We start from the raw sequence: 15,790 nt of genomic DNA, 5'->3' as shown, positions 1-15,790 counted from the left end.
TCTTATTTGCACAATTTTCCTTGTTTAAAAATATTTCTTTTTTTATTTAGAAAGAATCAAGTACTTGACTATGACAGATGCTTCAAAAGTCTGGATGCCCGATACATTCTTCAGGTAAGCAAATCAAATTTTTTAAAAGGATATACATGTATTGGTCTACTTTTATGTTAGAAGGGTCTATATTATGGTTGGGTCGGATATCCGTTTTAGCCGGATATGTGGCCATATTAAATATCCGGCCGGATACCGGATATTGAAACTGTCCGGTCGGATATCCGGCAATATAATCTTTTTATATTGTACAACAAAAATCCTTACTTTTTTTATTTTAAATAGCTGTAATTTTCTTATTTGAAATCAGCCGGATATCCGATATCCGGTCCAGATAAAAAGACTTTAAACCCCCTAAAAAGATTAAAAGAAAATTATTTCACTTTTACCATTATTCATAATTAGTACATTAAAAGGATCTTGGACAAAGTAGCTTCAGACAAAGTAGCTTCGGACAAAGTAGCTTCAGGATAAAGTAGCTTCAGGACATTTACTTAAGAAAAGTAGCTTCCTAAGAAAAATAGTCTCCGATATGGCCGCAGCGCTCGGCCTCCTGGACTGCCTAGCCGCGGGCGCTCGGCCCCCTAGCCTATAACCTAACCTAACCTAATCTATGTTAACCTCAGAACATTTATTTAAGAAAAATATCATCAACTGATAATACATAGGTGGTTTAGAATTTCGTGGATTTTGCAAAAAGTGGTTGATAGATTTTTACAATTTTTAATATTGTTTTTACAAGTTTTGATAATGTTTTTACAATTTTTTGGTTAGGTTAGGTTAGGTTATGGGCTAGGGGGCCGAACGCCCGCGGCTAGGCAGGCCAGGGGGCCAGCGCTGCGGCCATGACCTTTATTATCAGTGGAGGCTACTTTCCTTAGGAGGCTACTTTGTCCTGAAGCTACTTTGTCCTGAAGCTACTTTGTCCTGAAGCTACTTTGTCCTAAAGCTACTTTGTCCGATGCTACTTTGTCTGAAGCTACTTTGTCCAAGATCCCATTAAAAGAAACGTAAAAAGCTAAATATTATCCAGATATTAAAGAAGTGAAAAGTATATGAAAATAATTTTATTATTCAATTTAGAAATGAGAAGATAGGAGCATTCCACAACATTCTCCAGCCAAATCTTTATATCAGAATATTTCCAGATGGTGATGTATTATACAGTATCAGGTACAAACAAAAAAGAGCACGCTTCATTCCACCTTTTTTTCCTAAAAATGGTCCATATTTTTTTCCTAAAAATGGATTTATGTACTTAGGCTTTTTTCACATTTTAAAAGGAACTGTTATCTGTTTCTTTAATATAGTTTTATGACAGTTGTCTTCTGATAGAAAATGAACAATTAGAAAATTAAATTTATACTAAGAACCAGTAGAAATTTGTCGCAATTCAAGCCGTAATGAAATATATGATACTTTATAACATTTTCAAATGTTTTTTTAGGCAAAATTTTATTTGTTTTATAAAGAAAATTAAGATTAATGAAATAGACAGGAATGTAAGCACAAAAAATTATTGTAAGTCATTAATCAAAATGAGTAATTGTGCCTAAACCATTATTAAACAAACATGACAATATCCATAGAATCGAATCTCTACAATGAGCAGGAAGGATAAACGAACAATAACTCTTGTAGCGTGTCAGAACATGATAAGCAGAACATTAATTTGTAAGGCTAAACAAAAATGTACATAAATTTGTTGCTAAATTTCTCATATACAGGATAAATTAAAAGGACATAATTTTATCTTTAGGATTTGATGCCTTGCTTATAATATTATATCTTGTTGTCTAAGGAATAATTATTCCAAGCTTTACTTTTAACAAATGTGAGCACATTCTAATAGTACATATAGTCCTTTTCAAGCTTTAAAGGTTGAAACTTTGCATATGATAACTGCTAAAAAAAAGACACAGAGAACTTTAATGCCTTATTCACCTGTTTAAGATTTTTTTGAAATATACTCATTATACAATGGTTAACATTTTTAAACACCCTAAAACAAAATTCTCTTTAATACACATAGGAAGCAGAACCAAAACTAAGCTACTGCAGATTAGCATTGTTCATTCCATTAAACATGCACATGTACTTAAAATACAATGTGCAAGAATACAGAACTCATTAAAATAAACATGAAATCTTCATAAAATGACCGTTTGCATACGATTTAAATACCAATATAGTACATTACATTAAATATATACAATACAAAGCATACTTACATAACAGCTAATTTGATTTTAATTATTTTATTAGCAATGCAGCTACAAGTAGTACCCGTATTTATTTGTTTTTTCTGTAAAAAAATGTAAATAAATGTGATATAAGGTAGGCATACTACTAAAATGTAGATTGTAGGTAGTAGTCAATCAACTCTTTTGTCAGCTTTTGACATCTTTAAGTAAATGCCTCTAGTAAAAAAAAACTTTTTTAAAATCACAGAAATATTCATGCTCCCTTTCGCTGTTTGAATAACTGCAAAAACATTTCAGTCCTGTTCTACAATTTATATGTATGCTTTAAATATTTATTCATCAAACCAAAGGATAAATATTCTGAAGAAAAAACTAATTACAGAACATATACAAACATGTCAAGTTGTTAACACCTTCCTAGAATTAATCTAACAAAAAACGTTTTCAATAAAATCTATAAAATGAACCTAGTAATAGTGTCTAACTTTTTATCTTTGTGACGTAACAAAAATCCATCTCTTTTTAGGGGTTTCCTTTCCCACCTCCCCTCTCATCCTTCGATTTTTGTTACGTCACAAAGATAAAAAGTTAGACACTATTACTAGGTTCCTATAAAATTTGTTTGTGGAGGTGGGGGGTGGATCAAAAATTTTGGTTTTAAACTAAAATTCGTAAATCTATATATAATTCCCTTGTAAAATCGCACTTGGAATTTTCTATTATAACATGGGGTAATGCTAAATGTGAGGGAATGAATAGATTATTATTAAGACAAAAGCAATCTGTGAGATATGTCGCTAATGCAAAGTACAATGCTCATGTAGATCCATTACTTGAAAAACTTGATTTACTTAAACTTGAAGATATTATGACTGTTAATATAGGTAGCTTTGTAAAAAGTTTCCTTGCAGGACAAATGCCAGACTCATTCAATAATATTTTTGAACCAATGTTATCCAACAGAGTAATGAAATTAAAAGTACCTTTACCTAAACATAAAGCTCTAGAAACTTTTCCTAATGTTTGCTTTGTTAAAACATGGAACAACCTAGACACTGCAATAAGGTGTGCTGAAACTAAAAACTCCACTAAAAATATCATCAAAAAGAAAGCTTTAGATAAATATAAGAGTTTTAATTATAATAAGCAAAAATGTTTTGTCTGTAAAAATAATTAAAATTTGCCTTAATTTACTCTAAAAATTTAAATTTCTCTAACCCCATTGTATCATAGTGTAAATAGCATCATTAATACCTTACTATTTATTTATACTATTTAAACCTATTTATATGTTATATGTATATATCCAATATAATTATCTGATTAAAATTTCTATGTAGCTAGAAACACTAAAAATCATTTGAATATGTTTGTCTTAAATTGGTACTTCCAGCTTTTGCAACGGCCAACCCAGGTTATGAAAGTACCAAACTATGCATAAAATTATGTAAATATGTGTAAGAAAAATTATTATCATTTTGTATAATTATGTTGAAACACATCTATCTATCTATCTAAAATTCACCTAATTTGTACAAACTAAGAGCTTTGAACTATGGCCTAAAAGTTTTTTAGATACATTAAAACCCTCTTATGACACCACCATATTTTTTAAAGGAGGTTTTATCCAGAATAATCTTCCCTTTTTATAAACTTGATAATAACTTGTTCTGTCTGTAATTCTTCTTTTAAATGCAACTTTTCCAGAAAAAATTAACTATATTAAATTCACAACCGACAACCTTTTTTTTTGTTTTTTGCCTTTTGGTGTAAACCAAAACAGTTACAAATATACATTGTGTGGCGTTACACATAATTAAAATTAATCTAAGCTATGAGCATGGCAATTTAGTTTTATGTTTTATCACAGTTTGACATCAACTAGTATAAATAGGCAAATTATTTTCATTTGTTTTTATTTATATATTTTTAAATAGAATGCTAATAATTATAAAGACAATGAGAAAAAAGGGGAGAATTTTATTAATGGTTGGTATAATACCCCCCAAAAGTGTTATTTTTGTGTTTCTAAATTCTAAATCTGTCCTTTTACAAAGGTAAGAGGATGTCTTTCTCTGTGTCTATCCGTGTGTAGCCCCTATATATATATATATATGTTTTTTCTTTAGAGTGAAGCTTCAATAGGGCCTGGAAAGATTTATAACCATTTTAGGGGAGGGTATCCCCACCACCCTCTCTTTCAAGATAAAACGCCATTTAAAAAATTTAAATCCATAATTTTTTTAAAACTGAAATAAAAATAGGGGAGGTAGGTGAATAAATAAAGTAAAAAGTAAGAAGGTTTTTTAAGATCTTATCCTAGAAAGACAATCTTTTCGATTAATCAAACATGTATGATCACGCGTCTATAATAAAACATGATATTATTGCACACTGTATAATAACGAAAATTGTGCAATAACAAATTACAATTCCAGTGTAAACACAATCCAGCAAAGATTAATTACAGTTGTTTGACACGTCTTTTGGACAGAGTGTCTTCAGTACAATTTGACACAAGTTAATTTCCTTTTCAGAATTATGTTTAGAAAATAAGAAGAGAATTATTTTGCCTCAATTTTCCTAATTTATAAGGACATTTAGCAAATTTAATATTGAATTGTTTGTGATGATATTTGTTGCAAATACAATTGTTTGCAGATAATAGGTACTATGAATGTTTCACAAATGCAAATAAATGAGTTTCATCTCCTGAAGGACGTGTTTTCAACTAATAATATTTCTTTTTCTCCTTCATACATTTGGTTTTTCTTCAAATCCTTATTCCACAATAGAAGAATAGATCAATAATTAGATCTTTATCTTAACCATTATTTAAAAATCTAAATGAATGTTGAACGCTGTAACCCCTTCTACCTTTTTTTTAAACAAACTGAAAAAATGGTGGGCAGTTTTTATCCTGTGCCTTACCCCTATGGGTGGGCCAAATACTGCGCGCGGAGACTAAACCTGCAGTGCTCTAACCCTTTAAGGCTACCCAATATACACAACCTTATCTAACCTAAAGTAATAAATAAATATTGAAAAAAAACCACAGATTTTTAATTTAATTAAAACAATAATTGGGTGGGAGGAGATTGCATTGCCTTCAAATTTATATTACTCATATATTTAAAATTATAGATAGATAGATGTGTATTTCAACATAAGAATACAAAATAATATCAATAATATTATTACACATATTCACATAACTTTATGCACAGTTTGGTACTTTTATAATCTGGGTTGGTCGTTGCATAATTATATTATTCATGCTTTTTAAATCTATGCAAGTATGAATGATTCCATTCTTGTTAATTATGTATTTAATACTTGTTCTGTATAAGAATTGAGTAGCAGTAATACATGTAGTTAGAAATCATAATGTACAATTACATTCAAAGATTATAAAGTATAGATAGAAGTTTAGGTAGGATAACCGAAAAAATAATTAAAATTGAAATACATGTTACAAGACTATGAAAATGGTTAAACATAATACATAATTTTTTTTATTATTTTAATAATTCATTAGATTGGTATCTAAAGATTTTTTTCTGTGAAAATTATTCAAAAAGGCCATATCTTTAAGTTTATTAAAGATTTTTAGAAACTCTTAGGTGTAGTTTTCCAGTGTGTATGTGAGTATTTAATTTTACATTTACATTACACGTAGTACACATGAGCAAACATTTCAAATATCTTTCAAAAATCACAATTATACTCTAACATATATTCTTTGATTGCACTGTGAATAATTTAAAATGAATTGGTTCTATTTGCTTTAAAAATGCTTCCTAATTAAGAAACTAGTTAAAAATGTGCATAAAGTGAATTTAAATGTTTCATGTTTCTTGCCTGTTTATTGTGGTTAAGCTATCAAAATCTAATAATTTTGGGAGAGTCAGAAAGAGCTCTAATGACTAAATGACAGACCAAAGGAATTATAATTAAACATTGGAAGTTTCAAAAATAGTAAATATAATATTTTGCTGTTTGCCTCTATTGAATATTAATGATTTTATTTAGATTTAAGATAGATCTGTCTTTCATTGAAACAAATATAGTTAGAATTTGTAACTTTATCCTGTTTATTTTCCTTAAATTGTGTTTAATTTTGTATCTGAAGGTAAAGAAAACTTCAGTATCACAGTAAAATTACAAATAATTTAATTGCTCACAAATAATCTGTAATTAGAAAAAGAAAAGAAAAAAAACCACAACAATTGTAATGCAAATTGTTGACTTTCTTAATTTGCATAGTTGTACTTTTTGATGGATTCTATTTGCATTTTAATTCGAGTTTTTTCAAGATTTTGTAATTATTAAAGTTTTATGGAAATGAATAATTGAATTCTTTTAAATTATTCCTATTAAGTATTAAATATACGTTTTTTGTAAAAAAAATTTAATTAAAAGCTTATATAGATTTTAGTACCAAACAAGTTTTATAAATTTGTTGTTATGCTGTAAGTTCATCAGAGTTTGATGGTAGATTTTTTTGTGAAAATTCCTATAGCGTGGCATATACTCTAATACTAACTTTGTCTTTCTATAACTCAGAGAATTATCATTTACTTGACTGCTTTGAAAGAAATAATTATCAAATTTCATGCTGATGTTTTCTTATCACTGTTTACAAATATTAAGCTATAAAATACAGGGAGTAGGGTAGGGACAATGGATCAAAAATTCAACTTTTTATGAGTCTCAGACTTTGGGTACTAGCTTAAAGAGAATGTGCAAGAATTTAGCAGTTTCTGACTGAGTTTGGGTACTAGAGCATGAAATGTCGCTACTCGCTGTGTTAGTTTTGAATATAGCAGACAAAGAGTAGTGTAAATGTAAAAGTTAAGAATACACGGCCCCCCTCCCATATTCTATTTCATTCCCCTCTCCCCACCTCCCTTTTTTAAAGCAGACAATCTGGAGAGTTCCAGTTAGATTTTTGTAGCAATTATTTTCAGATTAATTACAGAATGGTTATGTCAGTCTGATATACTGGTAATCTAATTTTCAAATGATTGTTTTTTTTCTTGGAACTTTTTTCTTAGTTTATAGTTCATTAAATTTAACTAACAATCCCTTTACAATTTCCTCCAAATTTTCTGGATTAATCTGGATTTCATAGGCTTTCTTTGAAAACTCATAAATTGAATTTATTGCTCATTGTATACTCACTGTATAAAATAAATATTTAGACATTTGAGAAAAAAAAACTTATTGTAAATCATTAACTTTCAATGTGTAAATATGATAAAATTTGATATTTTGCTCTCAATATATTACAATACATACATTCAAAGAAGAATCATAGATATTCACATTCAAAAAGAATTTTATTGGACCCAGAAATCCAGGGATAGGTTATTTGACTACATGATAAACTTTTAATTTCATAAATTTACCTTTCCAAGAAAAAAATATTTAAACATTCATTTAGCAAGAGATTAATGGGATAGCAGAAGGAAATTGATAATGACTGTTTACGTAATATGTTTCTACTTATTCTTTACCCTCATTTTCTAACCAGGTGCCAAAGGCAGACTTTTATACATAAAAATTGAGAACACAAAATCTTTTTTTATTAACTTTTCCAAGTGTTCCTGATTTTATTGAACCCTACTTCAGGTCCATTTTCTATACACTTTACAATATCAAATGTGTTCACAGGGATAAATGGTCAAGTAACAGACTTTCCAGTATTGCTTCGATACCTGTTGATATCCTCTGGATTAGAACCGGTTCTCAGTCATACTTAAAAATCATAAATAGCATCAAATTACAGACCATTTTCCGCAATTTTTTTTTAATTGATTCCTTTTTGTTAGGCCAGTCCTTGTCCCCTCGGAGCTATTAAAACTGGTTTTAATCCAATATTCTTCATTTTATTATCCACAGAAAGCTGTCTATAATATGATGCAATAAGTAACTATACTCTCATACTAGTAAGAAATGTGTAATTTTAAAATGAAGATATGATTGAGTCGTTCTATTTGTCAATACTTTTTTTTGTTTTGATATTAAAAGATGGTAGTTAAACAATCAATCTTAATATCATTTTTCCTTCTTTTTATTATTTAATACATTTACAAGCTACTGCATTCCTAGCAAATAGGATTTCTGTTTTTGAAAGGGTAGAAAAGAGCAAACAAATAGTCTAGTCTAAAACCATCTGAAGACTTTAGTGTAAAAAAAAACTAAATTCATCCCAAGCCTTAAATTTGGAAATGAAATAAACCTAAAAACCACCATGGGACCTATTTTTAGCTTCCCTAAATGAAGAACTAAATCGGTTCAGTGTTTTACAAGATCTTTGGCTGACCCTGTCTATATACTTATTATTAGGATATCCCTTTAGTCCTGGTTTTGACTGAAGACCAATTTCTCTAAAATTGAATTCTAGAAAGAGGTTTTACTGGACTTTAGTATACATGTACAATTTACAGTTAATGGATATGTTATCTGAAGAGAAAAAAGATCTAACAAGGTAGAAAGATAAAATTATTTTAATATATTTATATAATTTTTGTATGTACAGTACATATATACAGACATTTCATAAAGTAGAAGTCATTTTTAGACTTTTCATAGGTTAATGTCAATGTTGGAAAAATTGGCATTTAAATTTGGTTTGCGTTATTATTTTTGCAAGTAGAGGTCAGTTTTCTGTACTCCATCATGACCCAATTCTAAGGTCCTCTGCTGTACTTTTATAATATATATTTGACAAATCAAGGTTTTCACTTTTAGTTTTCTTTGCATTTTTTACAGCGCTGTATTTTTACCCAAATTTGTTGTTTGGTGGATGCAGCTGCAAAACATTTAAATTTTGTTTGCCTTGTAAAATCTAAATTTACCTCAATCTAATTTATCCTTCTATCAGTGCATCTCTTATAGGAAATATATATACATACTTGTCCTTATAAATAATTACTATTATGTAATTTATTTATTATTTGTAGTCCTATAAAAAATACAATTCTTAATTTCTTTTGTCATTTCTCATTTAATAATCTATTTCTCAGTTTTAATATCCAGGAACAATCCTAACTACTATCTATTATCCATCTATTTATCTATTTAAATATATTTTATGTTTCTATTCATCAATTCTACTATAATCATATTAATCTATCCGTCCATTTATTTATTTATCTATTAAACTATTCATCTACATTCAAATTTTTATTCCTACATCCATCAATCTATTAATTATCTATCCATAAATCTATTTTCTATCTATCCTATTATATATCCATTTATCTCTTAGCCGTTTTTTCAGCTATATATTTATCTGTCTATCTAGAGTATCATTGAGGTGTGGCTGCTCTATGCACCTGGCCCTCTTCCCTCTGGACGAATTATCTATCTATTTATCTCTATATCTAGAGTATCATTGACGTGTGGGTGTTCCATGCACCTGGCCCTCTTCCCTCTGGACGAACTATCTATCTATTTATCAATTTATCTTGAGTATCATTGACGTGTGGCTGCTCCATGCACCTGGTACTCATCCCTCTGGACGAACTATCTATCTATTTATCTCTATATCTAGAGTATCATTGACGTGTGGCTGCTCCATGCACCTGGTACTCTTCCCTCTGGACGAACTATCTATCTATTTATCTCTATATCTAGAGTATCATTGACGTGTGGCTGCTCCATGCACCTGGTACTCTTCCCTCTGGACGAACTATCTATCTATTTATCTCTATATCTAGAGTATCATTGATGTGTGGCTGCTCCATGCACCTGGCCCTCTTTTCTCTGGACGAACTATCTATCTATTTATCTCTATATCTTGAGTATCATTGACGTGTGGCTGCTCTATGCACCTGGCCCTCTTCCCTCTGGACGAACTATCTATCTATTTATCTCTATATCTAGAGTATCATTGACGTGTGGCTGCTCCATGCACCTGGTACTCATCCCTCTGGACGAACTATCTATCTATTTATCTCTATATCTAGAGTATCATTGACGTGTGGCTGCTCTAAGCACTTGGCCCTCTTCCCTCTAGACGAACTATCTATCTATTTATCTGTCTATCTAGAGTATCATTGACGTGTGGCTGCTCTATGCACCTGGCCCTCTTTTCTCTGGAAGAACTATCTATCTATTTATCTCTATATCTAGAGTATCATTGACATGTGGCTGCTCTATGCACCTGGCCCTCTTTTCTCTGGATGAACTATCTACCTATTTATCTCTATATCTAGAGTATCATTGACGTGTGGCTGCTCTATGCACCTGGCCCTCTTTTCTCTGGACGAACTATCTATCTATTTATCTCTATATCTAGAGTATCATTGACGTGTGGCTGCTCTCTGCACCTGGCCCTCTTCCCTCTGGACGAACTATCTATCTATTTATCTCTATATCTAGAGTATCATTGACGTGTGGCTGCTCCATGCACCTGGTACTCATCCCTCTGGAAGAACTATCTATCTATTTATCTCTATATCTAGAGTATCATTGACGTGTGGCTGCTCTAAGCACTTGGCCCTCTTCCCTCTGGACGAACTATCTATCTATTTATCTCTCTATCTAGAGTATCATTGACGTGTGGCTGCTCTATGCACCTGGCCCTCTTTTCTCTGGACGAACTATCTATCTATTTATCTCTATATCTAGAGTATCATTGACATGTGGCTGCTCTATGCACCTGGCCCTCTTTTCTCTGGATGAACTATCTATCTATTTATCTCTATATCTAGAGTATCATTGACGTGTGGCTGCTCTATGCACCTGGCCCTCTTTTCTCTGGATGAACTATCTATCTATTTATCTCTATATCTAGAGTATCATTGACGTGTGGCTGCTCTATGCACCTGGCCCTCTTCCCTCTGGACGAACTATCTATCTATTTATCTCTATATCTAGAGTATCATTGACGTGTGGCTGCTCTATGCACCTGGCCCTCTTCCCTCTGGACGAACTATCTATCTATTTATCTCTATATCTAGAGTATCATTGACGTGTGGGTGTTCCATGCACCTGGCCCTCTTCCCCCTGGACGAACTATCTATATATTTATCTCTATATCTAGAGTATCATTGACGTGTGGCTGCTCCATGCACCTGGCCCTCTTCCCTCTGGACAAACTATCTATCTATTTATCTCTATATCTAGAGTATCATTGACGTGTGGCTGCTCCATGCACCTGGCCCTCTTCCCTCTGGACGAACTATCTACCTATTTATCTCTATATCTAGAGTATCATTGACGTGTGGCTGCTCCATGCACCTGGCCCTCTTCCCTCTGGACGAACTATCTATCTATTTATCTCTATATCTAGAGTATCATTGACGTGTGGCTGCTCCATGCACCATGCCCTCTTCCCTCTGGACGAACTATCTATCTATTTATCTCTATATCTAGAGTATCATTGACGTGTGGCTGCTCCATGCACCTGGCCCTCTTCCCTCTGGACAAACTATCTATCTATTTATCTCTATATCTAGAGTATCATTGACGTGTGGGTGCTCCATGCACCTGGCCCTCTTCCCTCTGGACGAACAGACCTGTGCACTTAACATCGCCAGCTGTAAGTTTCTTTTATATTTAATAATATTCTATTACTTAATAATTTTTGTCTGTGGCAAATGAAGAAACTTATAGTACATATAAGAAAAGTTTGTCATTCAATACAAATGACTAATGATACGTCTCTATACATTTTACCATTGCTTAATTAAAACAAAATAATGTCAGAGAAGGGATAAATTATTGAACAGGGGACAAAAATGAAGGATGGGGTCTAAATTTGAAGATGAGGCCAGAATTGGAAGGTGGGGTCTGATTTGATAGATGGGGGCATGATTGGCAGAAGGGGAAATAAAATCTGGGTAGGGGGGGGGGAGAGTCTAGAGGGGTTTGCGAGGTGAGCCTTGCGCGAAAGAATTTATATTAGGGTAGCATAAGCTACCATGCTCCACTGTAGTGAAGCTATGCCTTTCACTCTTCTATATTTTCCTATATTTTGAATAAAATTTGAAAATGCCTCTATTTATTTTTTTTATTTCTCTTTTAAGACTTTTTTTATACTAAATCACCAACATATTCTAATACTTTACTTTACCTAATATTTTAAGATAAAAATTTGGCTCCATTGAAGAAAAAAAAACAATAGTTTGTTTGAAATAGGAACATCTAGTGGCAGATTATTGAACTACATAATATACATTTTTCTGGATGTCATCAAACATAATTAGTGGTTGAGAAACACAGATGGGGTAGCAAACAATGCTATGATATTAACATTGAAGCAAGGGGTTAAAACTCACACATGGAGGTCAAAAAATTAATATGGGGTCATTTTTTCATGATGGGGTAGCTTCAAGTGCTTATATCTGGAGAACCGTAAGAGATAGAGGCCTAGTTGCTTGACTGTGGTAACTCAGATTTACACAAGGAAGCCATTTATGCACAAGGGGTGTCAAAATTTGATATGGGGTATTTTTTTCATGATGGGGTGTCAAAATTTCATATGGGGTATTTTTTTTCATGATGGGGTAGGTTCAAGTGCTTATATCTTGTGAACCATACGAGATAGAGGCCTAGTTGTTTGACTGTGGTAACTCAGATTTACATAAGGAAGCCATTTATGCACATGGGGGACCAAAATTTGATATGGGGTATTTTTTTCATGATGGGGGTAGTTACAAGTGCCTATATCTGGAGAACCGTACGAGATAGAGGCCTAGTTGCTTGACTGTGGTAACTCAGATTTTCATAAGGAAGCCATTTATGCACATGGGGGACCAAAATTTGATATGGGGTATTTTTTTCATGATGGGGGTAGTTTCAAGTGCTTATATCTGGAGAACTGTGAGAGATAGAGGCCTAGTTGCTTGACTGTGGTAATTCAGATTTACATAAGGAGGCCATTTATGCACATGGGGGACCAAAATTTGATATGGGGTATTTTTTTCATGGTGGGGGTAGTTTCAAGTGCTTATATCTGGAGAACCGTGAGAGATAGAGGCCTAGTTGCTTGACTGTGGTAACTCAGATTTACACAAGGAAGCCATTTATGCACAAGGGGTGTCAAAATTTGATATGGGGTATTTTTTTCATGATGGGGTGTCAAAATTTCATATGGGGTATTTTTTTTCATGATGGGGTAGGTTCAAGTGCTTATATCTGGAGAACCGTAAGAGATAGAGGCCTAGTTGTTTGACTGTGGTAACTCAGATTTACATAAGGAAGCCATTTATGCACATGGGGGACCAAAATTTGATATGGGGTATTTTTTTCATGATGGGGGTAGTTACAAGTGCCTATATCTGGAGAACCGTACGAGATAGAGGCCTAGTTGCTTGACTGTGGTAACTCAGATTTTCATAAGGAAGCCATTTATGCACATGGGGGACCAAAATTTGATATGGGGTATTTTTTTCATGATGGGGGTAGTTTCAAGTGCTTATATCTGGAGAACTGTGAGAGATAGAGGCCTAGTTGCTTGACTGTGGTAATTCAGATTTACATAAGGAGGCCATTTATGCACATGGGGGACCAAAATTTGATATGGGGTATTTTTTTCATGGTGGGGGTAGTTTCAAGTGCTTATATCTGGAGAACCGTGAGAGATAGAGGCCTAGTTGCTTGACTGTGGTAACTCAGATTTACATAAGGAAGCCATTTATGCACATGGGGTATCAAAATTTAATAGGGCTACTCAATCTTAAACTAACCTAACTTGATCTAACCTAACCTAACCGAACCAAACCCAACCTAGGTAATTAGGTTAGGTTAGGTAATATTGAGTAGCCCTGCAGGGCTACTCAATCTTAAACTAACCTAACTTAACCTAACCTAACCCAACCAAACCTAACCTAACCAATTTTAAACTAACCTAAACCAACTAAACCTAACCTAACCCATTTTAACCTAACCTAACCCATCTTAACCTAACCTAACCCATCTTAACCTAACCTAACCCATCTTAACCTAACCTAACCCATCTTAACCTAACCTAACCCATTTTAACCTAACCTAACCTAACTTAACCTAACCTGACCAATTTCAACCTAACCCAACCCCTGCAAGGGGGCCTTTCCCTTTCCCTTAATATTACTTTACCTAACATGACCTGATCTGACCTAACCTAACCTGATTTCACCCCCCAACTGCATCATAAAAAATTGGCCCCTATATTCAATTTTTACCCACCATCAGAGAAAAATGACCCCATATTAATTTATGTATCCCCATGTGCATAAATGGCTTCCTTAATTTAATCTGAGTTACCACAGCCAAGCAACTAGGCCTCTATCTCTTACAGTTCTCCAGATATAAGCACTTGAAACTACCCCCATCATGAAAAAAATACCCCATATCAAATTTTGGTCCCCCATGTGCATAAATAGCTTCCTTGTGTAAATCTGTGTTACCACAGTCAAGCAACTAGGCCTCTATCTCTTACGGTTCTCAAGATATAAGCACTTGAAACTACCCCCATCATGAAAAAAATACCCCATAGCAAATTTTGGTCCCCCATGTGCATAAATGGCTTCCTTGTGTAAATCTGAGTTACCACAGTCAAGCAACTAGGCCTCTATCTCTTACGGTTCTTCAGATATAAGCACTTAAAACTAACCCCATCATGAAAAAAATACCCCATATCAAATTTTGGTCCCCCATGTGCATAAATGGCTTCCTTATGTAAATCTGAGTTACCACAGTCAAGCAACTAGGCCTCTATCTCTTACGGTTCTCCAGATATAAGCACTTGAAACTACCCCATCATGAAAAAAAATACCCCATATGAAATTTTGACACCCCATCATGAAAAAAATACCCCATATCAAATTTTGAGACCCCATGTGCATAAATGGCTTCCTTGTGTAAATCTGAGTTACCACAGTCAAGCAACTAGGCCTCTATCTCTTACGGTTCTCCAGATATAAGCACTTGAAGCTACTCCATCATGAAAAAATGACCCCATATTAATTTTTGGACCTCCATGTGTGATTTTTGTTCCCCATATTTTATATACTTACCCCATATGTAATATTTTACCCCTATAACTCATAGTTTATTACCACCAAGCTTTGTTTTATACATTGAAAATTACAGGGACCAAAATTTAAGATGGGGTACAAATCTCATGATGCCGGGGGGGGGGGTTATTTTGACAGATGGCGGGGGGGGGTTTATTTTTTCACATGGGGTAGAATCTCACTCCTCAACTGGGATGGTGCCCATTGGCCATTTGTATTGAATAAAGTCTTTTTTTATAGACACTATAAGGTGCCTCGTCGCTAATACTTTTCTTCATTATTCCATGCATCTCATTGATTTAATAAATTGTTTGTATATATTTAAACAAGGAAAAAAGTAATAAACTCTTTTAATTGAACGTACGGAAAATTCTCTGGTGATTAGAAAATAGGGTATTATCCTCTTAGAAATTTTTTTTTCAATATTGACAGTGAACTATGAACTCTGGCCGCAGCGCTCGGCCCCCTTGCCTACCTAGCCGAAGCGCTCGGCTCCCTAGCCTAAAACCTAACCTAACCTAAAAT

At 33.1% G+C, this 15,790-nt stretch overlaps 1 protein-coding gene across 2 annotated transcripts in view; it reads left to right on the top strand.

The window, feature by feature from the left end:
• The window catches only part of LOC145313480 (glutamate-gated chloride channel-like), a 67,536-nt gene that overhangs the window by 32,335 nt on the left and 19,411 nt on the right, over nucleotides 1-15,790 (top strand). For both annotated transcript variants that reach the window (XM_080152914.1, XM_080152913.1), the window contains exons 6-8: nucleotides 51-114; nucleotides 1,135-1,224; nucleotides 11,726-11,808. In XM_080152914.1, coding sequence (XP_080009040.1) covers nucleotides 51-114; nucleotides 1,135-1,224; nucleotides 11,726-11,808 — 237 coding nt within the window. The remainder of the gene's footprint in view (nucleotides 1-50; nucleotides 115-1,134; nucleotides 1,225-11,725; nucleotides 11,809-15,790) is intronic.

The sequence above is a fragment of the Acartia tonsa genome, chromosome 3 (genome assembly GCF_053477335.1).
Source record: "Acartia tonsa isolate MP-2025a chromosome 3, ASM5347733v1, whole genome shotgun sequence".
Taxonomy (NCBI): domain Eukaryota; kingdom Metazoa; phylum Arthropoda; class Copepoda; order Calanoida; family Acartiidae; genus Acartia; species Acartia tonsa.
This window is presented reverse-complemented; position numbering and strand designations above follow the sequence as displayed.